Below are 14,857 nucleotides of genomic sequence, written 5' to 3' on the forward strand. Positions count from 1 at the left end.
TTCATAAGTTCATCATAACTCATCATCCAAAAAAAAAAAAATCTTGTTTATTTTATTAAATTATAACTCCATCCAGTTCATAACATTTATCGTATTTGACCATTTTATAGAAATTACAAAACTAATAAATATATCTTGATTTATATATAATTTTACTAAATTGTCCATATTAATTAACACTAATTTTATATTTGACTAGTCATTTTATTCTTCTTAAATTATTTATTAGTAGGGATAAATTTGAAAAAATAGTAATTAATATTTAAAACTTTAATAAGACAAATATTATGAATTAAAAAAAATTCAAATGCGACAAATATTATGATATAAATTCTCATAATGTTGTAAATAAATGCAACAAAACACCCAAAGCTCCAACACTAATTTCTCTCTTTTTCTGGTCCAATTTTCATTCCCAAATAGAAACATGGGCTCTAAATAAATTAGTCAGCTTCTGCACCATATTTATTGACCTTCTTCCCTCACCAAAACCTATGCATTTTGACTCTCATTCACAAAATTTTCTTCCTTTTTTTATTACCTAAAGATCCAATAAAACAATTATATATACATATATACCCTTATCTTTCTTCTGCTGCTAGGGTTTCTTCTGTTACTCTCTATGCATGGGATGGGTTTAAGCAAGAAAGATTTGATAACTTTCTTTGTTTTTTTAATATTTTTCTTGGTACCCTTTTTGTTAAAATCTTCATCTTCTTCTTCTGCTGATGGGTTTAGAAGCTTCAAAATGTCTGCTTCACATGGAGGTGGTGGTGGCATTGAAGGGCAAAAAGGTCATAAAGATGATGATAATATTGCTAGTAAGAATATTGGTCCAGTTTTTGATGATGAGAAGAGAAGAATTAATACAGGTCCTAATCCTTTACATAATAGATGATGCATTTGTATTAGCTTAAAAATTTATATACTCTTTAAATTTTAAAAAAACTTATTAATCTCATTTTTTTATGCTATGTTTGTGTTTGGTTCAAATAAATTCTATAAATTTGGTTGAAATTATTTGTAGATGAATATGATTGTATTTGGTTTATGTGCTAACTCATTTTATAATTGTATATTTAAAATTTTATTATTAAAATTAGTGATGTTTAAAATAAATAGATTATAAAATTACCCCATTTGAAATGAAATGAATTTTAGAATATATTGAGCATGAAACATGTAGTGTGTTTTGTATTGTCCATTTGATTGTGTAGTTGATTTTTTTTCTCTTATAATATGGCTAATTAATTTGATTCAGAAATTGTACCATACAAATTAGTTTAAATGCTAAATGTAGTATACTAATTATTCGAAATTGTTTTTAAAAAAATATATTATAAAAACTAAAATACTCATAAATGAGGATAATGATTTAAAATCCTGCCAATAATAATATTCTGTAAAATTGATGTTGAGATGTATCAGAAAACATTTATGCTCCTTTGGTGTTTTCTGTTTTGGTGGTTTCAAAATTAATTATTGTAAGTTTCAACCTTCTCTATATATTCCTTCTCATTTATTGTTGTTATAATGATCTATTTCTATTTTTTTTTATCTTTTTTGTCAATAAGTTGACACAAGTATTCTATTTATTTTCATTTTTTAATTTAGGTTAATTTTCGTTAAATTGAGAGCAAGATAATAAAAATACAATGTAATCAACAAAAATTCATTTTAAGAATAATATAGATTTTATTCACTCTCTACTAGAATGTCAAATTTTTTTAACTTTTTACAGATATATCTAAAATTTTCAAACTTTATTTGTAAATATATTTCAATTTAATAATTTTATAATAAAGCATTTCAATATCAATCAATTTAATTATTTTAATTTGCAGTTAAATTTCTATAATAATTTCTTAGTTAGTAAAATCTATTTTTTTTAAATTATAAAATTTAACTTCGAATCTAAAAAGTATTCAGAAACAAAATTCAATATTAGTTTTTATTTTCAATAGTTGAAGTAAAAAAAAAATTAGTCTAGAGCTCAAAATGAATAAAGCTGCAAATGAATGATGTGAAAAATTAACACAATTAAATTGATTGAAAAAAATTGAATAGGTATGCAATGAAGTTATCAAATTGGTTAAAAGTTTTGTATACATTTATAAAAAGTCAAAATGGCTTTTTTGAACCATTAGCTCTTTTATATGTATTTTACAGAATAATTTTTGTGGTATAAAGCACAAATTAATTTCATTACCATTCATGATTATTCTCACCTATATGTTCCCTTTTCACATGGACCAGTCAATTAGCTATAACTATAAGAGAGTTGCATTATGAATAATGGAAATTTAATTAATATATATATAGTCATAAATTATTTATTTAAGGGCTTGCCTCTTTCTCTAAAATTATTTTTCAAAAGTAGTTTAGTCAATTGAGTCATCTTTGAGTCGGAGAAAAAATATTTAAAATTAGCTTAACTTTTTGCATATAAAAAACAAAAAATGAAATGGCATTAGCTGATTTATAATCAAGGTTATGATTTGATTTGAGCAACTTAATCATTGATGCTTTTCCTTTTTTGGTTAGAAGTAAATGGTAATTTTAGTTACTAGTTTATGGCTGTTACAATGATTAATGTAACCTAACCTCATCTAATAAATGGTGATTTTATTTCTTAATCTGATGTGATATGAGAGTATCTATAATTAAAATAGGCCTAATAGCTAAATACAATTTAGATTAAGTAAAATTTAGATTTGGAAAAAAATAAAAATAAAAACAATCTTTAAAATAGAGAAATTCTTATGTTTACAAGAAATTTTTATATATACAAAAAATTCTTAAGTAGACTCCGCCCACCTAGTCTGAGATAAAAATATTAATCTCAATTATATTGTCAAAAATAGCATTATGGTAAAAGTGTGAAAATAGATGGTGTAGCGCCATTTCTGTTAAAACATGTGAATCGATAAATGATAGGTGACTCGGTAATTAAACCAAAACTCATAGTGTTACTCTTTTTAAATACTACTTTTTTCCATTAAATTTTGTATCCTCAATATCTAATAGGACTTTTGAATCATTGGTGCTAATATTGTTATCAGCATATGCTATTTTTTAAAAAATTAATATGAACTTTGTTAAGCATGAAAATTGATACTAAAATTAAAAATATGAACATGTGCAGCAGCAAGCATATTAGTTAAACTACTTCAATTTCTTCAGTAAAAGAAGATAAACGGAACAGATAAGAAAGCTCATGATTTCCTTAACCGGCAGTAAATTAATTTCGAACATTGATATCATTCCAACGGAATGCCAAAGTTCACAAATTTTCAACTGGCATATTGGTAGACTAACAGTATCCGAAGTGTAACGAGGAGTCGAGAACACTACATCTCAAGAGCATCTAACATTACTAATTTGCATCTTGTGCCTATGATTGAACTCGTTAGTCATGAAGAGTTCCCAGAACATCCTCATCTCGGAACAGATGATACCTGCAGAGTCAAAATGAAGCTGTCAACGAAACTATCCTGTCGGTCGTGACATGGGAGATCTCAACAAATTAATGAGGTACAGCTATGTTATATGAAAACGAAAAACTCTCAAACATTGAATGCGGAAACCGAAAACAGCGAAATGGTATTTTTTTATAAGAATAGATTTAAAATTTAAAATTTCAGAGCTCCGAAAGCATTTCTAAAAAACAGAAAAGAAATGTCGAAATATAGGATTCAACAAGTTTCTATGCAGCATAGCGGTGAAGTGATTGAAGAAAGAAAAAAAGGAGTGTAGATAACTTCTGAAAGAAAGAGCAGCTGCTGTAGTACTAGTAAACAAATCCAGCAAAATCTACTCAAATAGCATAAATAAAGCATAACATAGTTGTGATTCAGGCACTAACAAGCTACAAGATGCGATTAACTAAAGCGCTGAAGTCTTGTTTTCCACCTGCCTTGCAAGTTCACCTTTATAAATGGTCAAAATGTGGGACTTAAAAATGTTAAATACAAAGGAAACGACGTTTTCAGCAGAAAAAGAAAAGAGCACTTTTTCGTAAATGTTCTCGAAAATTACTATCTTGATCTACCTTACTGCCACTTTTTAATCAATAGACATTTTCACAAATGAATGTTTCTCACAACTGAAAATTTACACATCTATTTAATCTAATATAAAGATCCATTTTACGTGTTTAGTACTCTTTAGTTGACGACAGTGTAAATGTAATTAATCGCATAGCAATTAAATTGTCACTAAAACTATTCCAATCAATTAAAAAACCTGGCAAACCCATAAATTATATCATATTAGCAAAACATTCTAAAGGTTCAAGTAATCGAAAATCGTACATATCAGTTGTTTTCCAAAGCGTAATTAGAAAGATCTAAGCACAATTTTTAACATCTTCCAATATTTTGAAAGCTAGAAGTCCTGCAGATAGTGGGAGTGCACTGAAAGAACTAGGTGCATAGAGCTACTTTATCCAGCAAGTAAGTTTTGTTACTTAGGAATAACCCACCATTACCATTAAGCAATTACCGGTATCGTTAATCCAGATTCTAAGGTATAAACAGCAAAGTTTAATTTGTCGAAATTCAACTTAGCCTAAAGAGCAAAACGCCGAGAAGCTGATACTAACAAAGCCTCCTAAAAGACCATCACAGTCTCCAACTAAGGATGATGAAATTTAGGGAATTACGAAAACAAAACTACAATAGCTAAAACAGGAGGAATTAACTGATCTCCGTAATATATTAAGACGACAAAATATGCTATAAATGAAGAAAATAATTGAGAAACTAACGAAAAACCTCGAAAACAAATGCACAACAGCTTCAAGAAACTAAAAAAAGCATCTCAAAAAGCAGTAAAACTCACTGTTTTTCACCGAGTTTCACTTCAGTGCCTCCGTATTCCGGCAAGAGAACCGTGTCCCCTTCCTTAACAGAAACAGGAATATGCTTTCCCTCCTTATCATGAGCTCCAGGACCAACAGCAACCACTTTTCCCGAGTTAAGCTGTACGTATAAAACAATCGAAAACAAACAATCAGTAAACAAATAAACAAAATAAATAAGCTCACAGCAATTTTGCACACTATAACAATTAAACTGTTAAACATTGAACAACACATAATTTTTTTTATATGATAAAGTACATAAATCAGCAGAAATTGAACAATTCAACTAAAAATAACAATACCCAGATGGATAAATTGCAAATTAAAGACCCACAAGTTATAAAAAAAAATTAATGGATTCAATTAAAAACAGAGAGAAAAAATTAACCTGGGAGGTTTTCTCAGGAAGTAAAATTCCAGAATTGGTTTTGGAAGGAGGGATTATTTTCTCTACCAAAATGCGATTAAGTGTAGGAATTAAACGCTTTGCCATTTTTCCCCAATTAAAGCTTATTGATTTACTTTCTTCTGTATATTTTTGTTGCAATTGATAAGAAATTAGGGTTTAAGAGGGTTTTTCTCTTCATCTCTTCGAAATCCCAAAATTGCCCATACTCCTTGGATTTTTCTCTATTTTACATATAAGTTCTTTTACTTTATTTTATAACCATCAAATCCTTAAATTATCTATTTATATACGGTCCTCATAGTTCCTTCTCCTTTCTACCATATCGTAAGTACCTAAAGTTTAATTTAAAATTCAATTTAATAATTATTTGATGATAATGAGTTATTATCTATCTATAACTATACTATAAGAGCGAGGGGGGGGGGGGGACAGGCAAAATTACAACCCTAACCTTAAATAATTAAAAATATTACAGGATTAGGCACAATTTATATAAATAAAAAATGTGATAAGAATTTTAGGAGTACTCTACAGATATAAGAATTTTAACTAGAATAGGACACTGAATAATGGCGTAGGTTGGATTCTTTTTAATTTTATAGTAGAATTAGTAAGTTTTCCGTTGCCATTCCTAAATTATTTGCATTAGTGGAAGAATTTTAGTCTTAATAGAAGTAATGAACGTTAGATTCTAATAAAAAATTAATTCAATAAAAAAAGTTAAATTATTATTATCACATAAATGATTTCACAATTAATTCAAAAAAAAATTAGTTATTAATTTAATTTAATTAATATTTAATATATATATATATATATAACGAGTCATATAAATTATTAGTATGTGATAAATAAAATACTACAAACCAAAAATTAAATTATTATTAAATTATTTATCAAAAAAAATATTATTAAATTAGCTAACATGTTATATATATAATTGATAAAAACTAATAATAATTGAATTAATATATATACATAGAACGGGTTATATAAATGTCGTTCACATTAGTCTCAAATAAGTAAAAGGTTTATAATTTTAAATACTTCAATAATTAAAAAAATTATAAATTTAGTGTTTTATATAAATATAAATAATACAAGGGAATATATGTTCCAATAGAAGTCTAATTGTGATATGGAAAGATAAATTGAATAAGAATTAACTGTAGTTTAAATTAATGTTGTATGATAAGATTGTAACAGTAAATTAACTATAATGAAATTCTTATATAGTAAAACTAATAGAACTCTCCATCATGAATTTTGAAAAGTATGATTATAAATTGCCGATGGTTTGTACTCTGTGCATGTAAAACTCTAATTAGCAATGTTAGAGTTTGAGCTTGGAAGTGAAGCACTTCTACAAGAGAAAACGACATCGACATACTACTGGTCAATTATCTAAAGGTAATTGGATTTTATTTTATTATTTGCATATTTCAAATATCTGTAATGTTCATGTAAAATTTTGAATATAAATTTTATTGATTGTACATGCATGCCACTAATTAACTTGATTTGTTATGTATTAAATTATCATGCTCTTTTTCTTCCTAATTTTAAAGTAACTTTAAATTTTATATTTTTTTATTAATATTAGATTTTTATTTATTATGATCGTATAGAATAACATATGATAGCTTAGGAGAAATATCAAGAGGTTATCCATCAATGAAAACTAAAATATTACATTTAATAATTATATTATATATACATACATACATACATACATATATAACGGGTCATGTAGATGCTATTTACGTGTAAATATTGCTTCTTCGAGAAAATTTCAATTACCTTATGTGTAGCATACTACTAATTTACAATAAACAAAAATATTACATTTAATGATTAATTATAATTAATAATGTAATACAAACAACGGGTCATATAAATATCGCTCACGTGCGTAGCACGTGGCAAAAAACTAGTACTATATATAAAAGCACGGATGGGGGGGACAGGCAAATTTACCGAATAACCCTTTTTAATCTATATTAATTAACGGTTTTATAGTCATTAACAAATTAGTTATTTAATTAATTATTAAAAAATTATTATAATTAGAGTTTTAGTTAAAATAAAATTGTATCATGATAGAGGAATATTAATTGAGTATAGAAAAAATAGCTAATTTTTTCCAAATTAATAGGAATATCAATCTTTTAGTTTGACTACACTAGCAACGCAATTAATATTATCCAAATCTTTGTTAGTTATGTGTAAATTTACAAAAAAAAAATTAATTTGATTTTTTTAATTTTGTTTTAAAATAATAATACATGAATTGACGAGTCACGTTACGAGCCACGTACGTAGCACGCAAAGCGAGACTAGTATATTACAAAATAGTGTATTAAATTTGGAAGGATACTGAAATATGCGAAAGTTTCAACATGGGTATTGAATTTTTTTTGGTTACAAAATAAATAATAAACTTAGTGAAAGTGGCTTAGAGTATCCATTTTGTAGCATTTTACTAAGTTTATTATTCATTTTATAACAAAAAAAATTCAGTATCCATGTTGAAACTTTCATTAACAAAGGATCAAGTTGATAGAGTGAATTGATCCTTTGTTCGTGAATTTACTTTCATTAAGTTTGCATATTCATTATTTAAGAATTTAATAATTATTTTATAAAAAAAATGTCTAAAATTATATCATAATTAAGTTAAAAAAATTACAGTTCATCGACTGTATTTCCATTCACTATATTTAATATTTGTCAACTCGGTTAAATAATTTAATTAGAAAAATTAATTATTAAGCAAATTATTATGAGATTTTTCATATTTGACATAATTCACACTTTAAGCTCTCCTATTTAAAAATTAAACTATATATTCCCTCATTTTTGTTTTAGTTAACAGTTTAGTCCCTCCGTCTATTTTTGGTGTGAGTCAACGAATTCAAAAGATTTGGGGATAAATTAATTTAAAATATGAGGGACGAAATTGTTGACAAAAATAAAAGTGAAAGATGGAATTGTTGAAAAATACAAAAGCAGAGGAGTATATATTTTTATTGACTTTGTTGACTACACTCAAAATGAATGAAAGGATTAAATTATTGTCAAATATAATAATAGGGGCTATATTATTTAATTTTTAAATAAAAAAGATTAAAATATGAATTATGACAAATATGAAAAGTGTCATTGTAATTTACTCTTGATTTATTACTAGCTGACACCAACTTATTATTGTTTGAATTTACTTTCATGCACTAAACCATTTTTATTGATTATTTAATTAAAAATTATTATTCATATTATTCATAAGATTAATACATTTTTAATTAATATATTAGAAAACTTAAGATCCAGTCACCAATTCAATTGAACTTTAAATTATTAACTGGCTAAATATATCCTAAAGTGTTTATACTAACAACTTTTATTTTAGTGATCTTTAATAAATAATTTACATTTAAATAGTCTCTTAATTGTTTATTTTATACAATTATGATATATTTTGTCATGAAACGTTGTGGTTTCATATCAATCAAAACGATGATGGTTTTGTAATTTCATCAAGATAAAGGATAGACAATTCTTCTCTTTCAAATTTAAACCCAGTTATAATAACTAATACTTTTTAGGAGTATTGATAAAATAAATCCTAACGTTTCATTTGTTTTACGATTTAAGCTTAATATTTAAAATATTTTAAAACAAATATCAACTTTTTCAATTTTTGCATTTTGTAGCCCAAACCGTTTTTCGGCCATTATTTGCATAAATTAATAATTATAATAATTAATCAAATTTCAAGGAACCAACTTTAAAATTACATCTTATGTAATATTCAATAAATTAATAATTCTAATAATTAATAAATTTTTAATATATATTAATTATTAAAGGTTCGACTGTATGTAAAATTTATATCTATACTATATATAAAAGCACGGATGGGGGGGGACAGGCAAATTTACTGAATAATCCTTTTAATTAATCACTACTGTAATTAAAGTCCTAATTAGAATAAGTAGCTAAATTATTTCCAATTTAGTTTTTAGTATATAAAAAATAACTAAATTGTCTCCAAATTAGTAGGAATACCTATCTTTTAGATTGATTGAACTACAAAATTAAAATACTGTATGATAGGAGTAAAATTACTCCTATATTTCGAGTCGTTTCTACGCATCTTTAATCGCTTTTATAGTATTATTCATACATTATTTAGTGTTTTTATGCTTTATGGTGTGTGTTAGTGTTTCAAATTTAGTGATTATGGAGCGTTTTGAGCAATAAAGAGTATAAATCATGGATTAGATCGAAGTCGTGAAGCTTGGGAATGAAGAAAGCACATTTGTACACATGAAAATCTGACCCCGAAGCATTCATTGACAATTTTGGAGCAGTTAAAGATTTCAAATGACTTTATGTTCTTCATAAGAAATAAAGTAGACATCCTAAGCTTTCCAGCAGTTCAAGAACCGACTCATTTGGAGTTTTCTACATCGAGTTATGAAGTTTTGAAGTTAGCAGTTGTGCAGCTGGAATTGGGTCTCGAACGAGAATTTAAGGTCTCGAACGAGACCTTCGAATTTTGCTCACAAAGAGTTGTTTTTTGAACGAAAAAAGCATCGAAACTTCAAATTAAGTCATGTCTCGAACGAGACATGCATTTTCTCGAACGAGACATGAGAAAAAGGGCTGAATCAGTGTTCGAATTGGATTCTTCTCCTATTTCAACTTCAACGCAACTCCTAATCCAATTCCGACTTGTATTTGAAGTTATTTTATTATTCATGGACTACCTCCACTATATAAAGGCATTATAATAGCATTAGTCAGGAATCAATCAATAAATTAGACATTAGATTAGAGTAGTTATAATTTAGTTTTCATTAAATAGCTTTTAATTTAGTTTTTTCCAGCAGTTTATAAGTAGTTTATAATTAGTTTCTGCAAGACGATTGTTGAAGATTTCAAGCTTAATCAAGACGATTCTTTCCGAAATTGCCAACTCCGGTATTTATTGTTTAATTATGCTTTCTTCTTCATCATCCTTCTTGTTTTGTTTCAGTTTTAATATGAGTAACTAAAACCATTGTTCGAGGGTTGATATGAACTTATAAATTGATAATTATTTGGATTGGATGGATTAGTGTTAATTCGTGTCTTAATTATTAATCTTATTGCTTGGATTAAATTAGCTACTTAATTCATGAGTTTGTGTTTAGTTAACTAATTGAGAGATTGTTAATTAAATAGACATAGATAATTAAGAACTTAAAGAAAAACGCCGTGAGAGCGGGTTGGAATTTAGGTAGTCATTGAGTTTGCTTAATAATTATAATTTGATTATTTAATTCAGTTTTAATATCGTGAGAGCGAGTTAATAATTGGTTAGTTAATTAGGTTGTGATTTTATTCGGATCTTTGAGGCTTGAGGGCGGGATTCGGTGCTTTAGAATAGCTCGATTCGCGATAAAATCACTAAGAAATCCTATTCCATAATTTTACTTATTTATTTGGGATTATCAATCCTTGAACTTTTTAATCTTATTGTTTTAAACCCTATTTTATTATTTGTTTTCAGTTTATATTAGTTTAATTAAATTACAAAACCCTATTGATTTTTCTAGCTAGCCGATTAAAGAATATTTGAAATTAGTGATTAAGTCCATTGTCTCTGTGGGATCGATACTTGGTCTTCCATGTTATATTACTTGAGCGATATCGTACACTTGCGATTATTTGCCAACACTGTATTTGGTCAATATTATATTATTTAAATTTCCATCTTATTATTTTTAAAGATATTATTAATAAAATTAAGTTAATTATTTAATTATGGTTATTATAAATTTATTAAATTCAGTATGGAAAAAATTTTAATAACCAAATATATAATATTTACTTTATAAAAATTCTTAACTAATTTAATATTAATTATAAATAAAAAAATTGATATAATTATAATATATTTACTAATATGTTCATTGACAGGTTACGTTACGAGCCACGTGCATAGCACGTAATGCGAAACTAGTTTCATAAAAACTGTAAATTCGTGAGAATGCTCATTTAATAATAATTTATAATAAACAATAGTTTTTATCGTTAACTAAAATCATAATCATATTATCTTAAAAATTTATAACTTTTATAACAAAAAAACTATAAAATAAAAATTAAAGTAATCTTTTATAAAAATTAAGAACTTAAATAAGTTGAAAACTCATAAATTTAATATTTAATTTAAACATTACTTTAGAGATAATAATTTTCAAGAAATATTTTTTTTTCCATATAATAAAAACTCATGATAATAGTTAAATGATACTCCCTCCGTTTCTTTTTAGTTGTCTATTTAGCAAAATTTATTTGTCTCTAATTAGTTGTGCATTTAGAATTTCAATGTGATTTTAATTATTATTTTCAAATTTATCTCTTCTTAATAAATGAATCCATGAGTCAATTTACAATGTTTTATTAATTAATAGGGTTAAATTTGTATTTTATTATAATTTAAGACAAAACATGCACTATCTTAATATGTACAATTTTGGTTAAATGGACAACTAAATAAAAACGGATGGAGTAATAGTTTTTATGAGGGGAGATGGTAAAATTTACCCTCCATGTATGACACTTGGATCAAATTGACCCCTTGTTAGAAAAGGTATTGAAATGTACTTCATATTTTTAAAAACAACTCAAATAACATCATCAAAAAAACTCGACATTTTTTTATTTATGTGGAATCTGGTGTGACACTTGAGGTGGTTCAAATATGGCCTTTATATATAAAAAGGATCAAATATGTCCTTCATATATGAAAAAGTTCAAATAGTTTCAACATAATAACTTTATATAAAACCATCAATTTTACAAACAACACAATTTTTAATTTCAATACTAATTATAATTTTTTTTTAATTTTTTTATGTAAAATTCGTCAATTTCTTGTTAAAAATGTATTATATTTGTAATAATTAAGTAAAATTTTAATTTATCAATTAACTAGTCAATGATCATCAATATCTAATAAATAAATATTTGAGTATATAATTATTAATTTATTATAAAAAAATAGATTATTTTTAATTTTTTAATTCAAGTCAAAATTATTAGTTTCTTGTTCAGATCAAACTCTAATTATATTCTACCTTTTATTGACACTCTTTTTATTCAAGCCAAATTCATTAAGTTATTATTCAAATATTCTAAAAAAAAAGTTATTATTCAAATCTAACTCTAATTAATCTAACTTAAATAACTAAATAAATATTTTTTTGTAATAAATTAACTATAATTTTTTTAACTTAGTATTCAATTACTAAAAATTAGAAAGGTTATTTGGTAAATTTTGTTTCCGCGCTCATCTCATTCATGTTTTTAAATAGAGTAAGAGCATCTCTAAGGAGTTATATATTTTATACTAAATTTAGCACATAAAATGGTAAAATGTTATATTTTGCATGAAATTGTAATTTTTTCTCCGATCCTAAATACTAAAATGAGGTGTGTAATTAATTGCTAATAATGGAGGAAATACTGAAGGAAGGGCGAATACCACCCCGAAGAAACAAAGGGGAAAACGCACAGGGAAATGGACAAAACTAGGAAAATCAGGAGAACACCACTCGGCGAAACAAGGAAAGAAAATGCCCTAGAGTCAGAGAAAGCTACAGCCCGAGAGGCGATGCAAGAAACGGTCCGAGTAGAGGTGGCCATGGGCCGGGTCAGCCCGTGAACCGGCCCGATCAAACCCGGCCCGGAACTGATCAAACCCGGAACCGGACTAAAACCGGCCCAGAACCGTACAAAGGGCCGGGCCGGTTCCAGATTTGTTGAACCGTGAACTGGCGGTTCCGGGTCGGAACCGGCGGTATAAGGGTCGGAACCGGCGGTTTAAGGGTCGAACCCGTTGATAAAAAATATACATTATATATTTAAAATACATATTATATCTTTATCATATAATATCTTTATTTTCACAATAAAATATATGTTATATTTGTTTTAATTAAATTTTTGGTTAATATGTTAATTTTTTTTTCTTCAAATTCTTTATTTTCTTATAATACTATCTCCGTGAGTTATTTTATTGTTAAAATATACTTTTTAGTAAGTAAAATTTAACTAATTTTTAATTGTTTTTCTATTCCGTCTTAAACCGGAACCGTCCGGTTCCGAACCGTCATGGAACCGTCTCTTAGGCGGTTCCGGACCGGTTCCATTTTTTTTGAACCGTGACCCGGCGGTTCCGAACCGGAACCGCCGGGTTATGAACCGTGGCCACCTCTAGGTCCGAGAGGCAAAGCAAGAGACGGCGATATTAAAGATGGCCTAAGAGGTGAAGAGGAAAACCAGAGGCGAAGCGAGCAGAGGGACAAAAATTAGGTCCCGATTAGAAGTAAAAGAATGGAAAAAAAATACCCCAGAAATTCCAATTAAAGAAAAAACACCAAAAAGAAGATGAAAGAGGATCCTCCAAATCCCCAATTAGGAGTAAAGTGGCCTATGTAGCGGATGAAGACCTAGAAGAAAAAAATAGCGAGGATGATGAAGAAGATTAAATCTGAAGAGCTGGACAATGATGACCTTAAATTGAAGGGTTCACCTTTACGGTGGAGATCATAGGCTGGAAAGGCTGAGGCACGATCGTGCCTCAGCAAAACAAAAGGGGTCTCGTTCAAGACCCAAGGATCTCGAACAAGACCTCCAAGTATACCAGGGTCGAGACCCTGATGGTCTCGAACGAGACCATCACAAGAATGACACGGGTCTCGTTCGAGACCAGAGGGTCTCGAACGAGACCCAACCTATTTCAGCACAGGTCTCGTTCGAGACCTGTGCTGGGCGGGTCATATAATTTTTTTTTTTAAATCTTGGTCCATAGGCTTGAACCCACACAACCTTGCTCAAACCACAAAACGAACCACCAAAACTGAAAACGATCCAAATTTGTACCGGAAACTCATCGGAAGATTTAATAAAAATTTACGGGTATTACAATGATAAATAATAATTTATTAAAAAATAATTATATTAGAATGCAGGAGTAAATCGTAAAAGTAATAATTAGTTGTTTTTATTTTAAATGATGATTAAAAAAATCTGTTAATTATTCATTTAAAAAATAATTATTTTATAATGCGGGAGTAAATTGCGAGAGTAAATATTTGCTCCTTTAATGATATTTAAATATAACATACATAAATATATAATAAGAATTTGAGTTGGTTAATATGGAGTTACTCGCGGGGAAACTTTCAGGTTAAAGAGATTTGGGTGGAGGTAATAGAAGAATGGATGATCTATTGGGAAGTTGGAAAGTTTGTGAAAATTACGGTTGTGTGACAAAGTATGGTATATCGCGGGATGGGTGGGTGATGATATGCGACTGATTAAATAATATTTTATTTTACGATTTTAATTAAAAAAATTAAAATATTTTTTATTTTTAAAAATGAGCGAAAAATTTAAATTTGTCGCTATAATTCGTTGCTAATTTTTTTAAAATCTGTCGTAAGTTTTTTTATTTCATCCCTACAAAATTTTGCAACTAAATGGGTAGCGACTGTTGCCAATCCGTCGTTATGGCTTTTTTCTAGTAG

The 14,857-nt window shown here is 27.4% G+C and overlaps 1 protein-coding gene across 1 annotated transcript; it reads right to left on the reverse strand.

Annotated features, from left to right (window-relative positions):
- Nucleotides 1-3,206: 3,206 nt before the first annotated feature.
- Nucleotides 3,207-5,413, reverse strand: LOC126685961 (10 kDa chaperonin, mitochondrial-like). Its single transcript, XM_050379965.2, has 3 exons — nucleotides 5,253-5,413; nucleotides 4,843-4,982; nucleotides 3,207-3,458 (listed from the first exon to the last, which is right to left on the reverse strand). Exons 1-3 carry the CDS (start codon nucleotides 5,355-5,357, stop codon nucleotides 3,410-3,412), a joined length of 294 nt encoding a protein of 97 aa, XP_050235922.1. The 5' UTR covers nucleotides 5,358-5,413; the 3' UTR covers nucleotides 3,207-3,409.
- Nucleotides 5,414-14,857: the final 9,444 nt, after the last annotated feature.

The sequence above is a fragment of the Mercurialis annua genome, linkage group LG6, assembly GCF_937616625.2.
Source record: "Mercurialis annua linkage group LG6, ddMerAnnu1.2, whole genome shotgun sequence".
Lineage (NCBI taxonomy): Eukaryota > Viridiplantae > Streptophyta > Magnoliopsida > Malpighiales > Euphorbiaceae > Mercurialis > Mercurialis annua.

Excerpts from the sequence above, each read along its gene's own strand:
- LOC126685961 (XM_050379965.2), bottom strand. The coding sequence starts at position 5,357 with ATGGCAAAGCGTTTAATTCCTACACTTAATCGCATTTTGGTAGAGAAA. Across the intron at positions 4,983-5,252 it reads TTCCTGAGAAAACCTCCCAG|CTTAACTCGGGAAAAGTGGT; the intron begins GTTAATTTTTTC and ends TTATACGTACAG. Across the intron at positions 3,459-4,842 it reads GTGAAACTCGGTGAAAAACA|GTATCATCTGTTCCGAGATG; the intron begins GTGAGTTTTACT and ends TTGACTCTGCAG.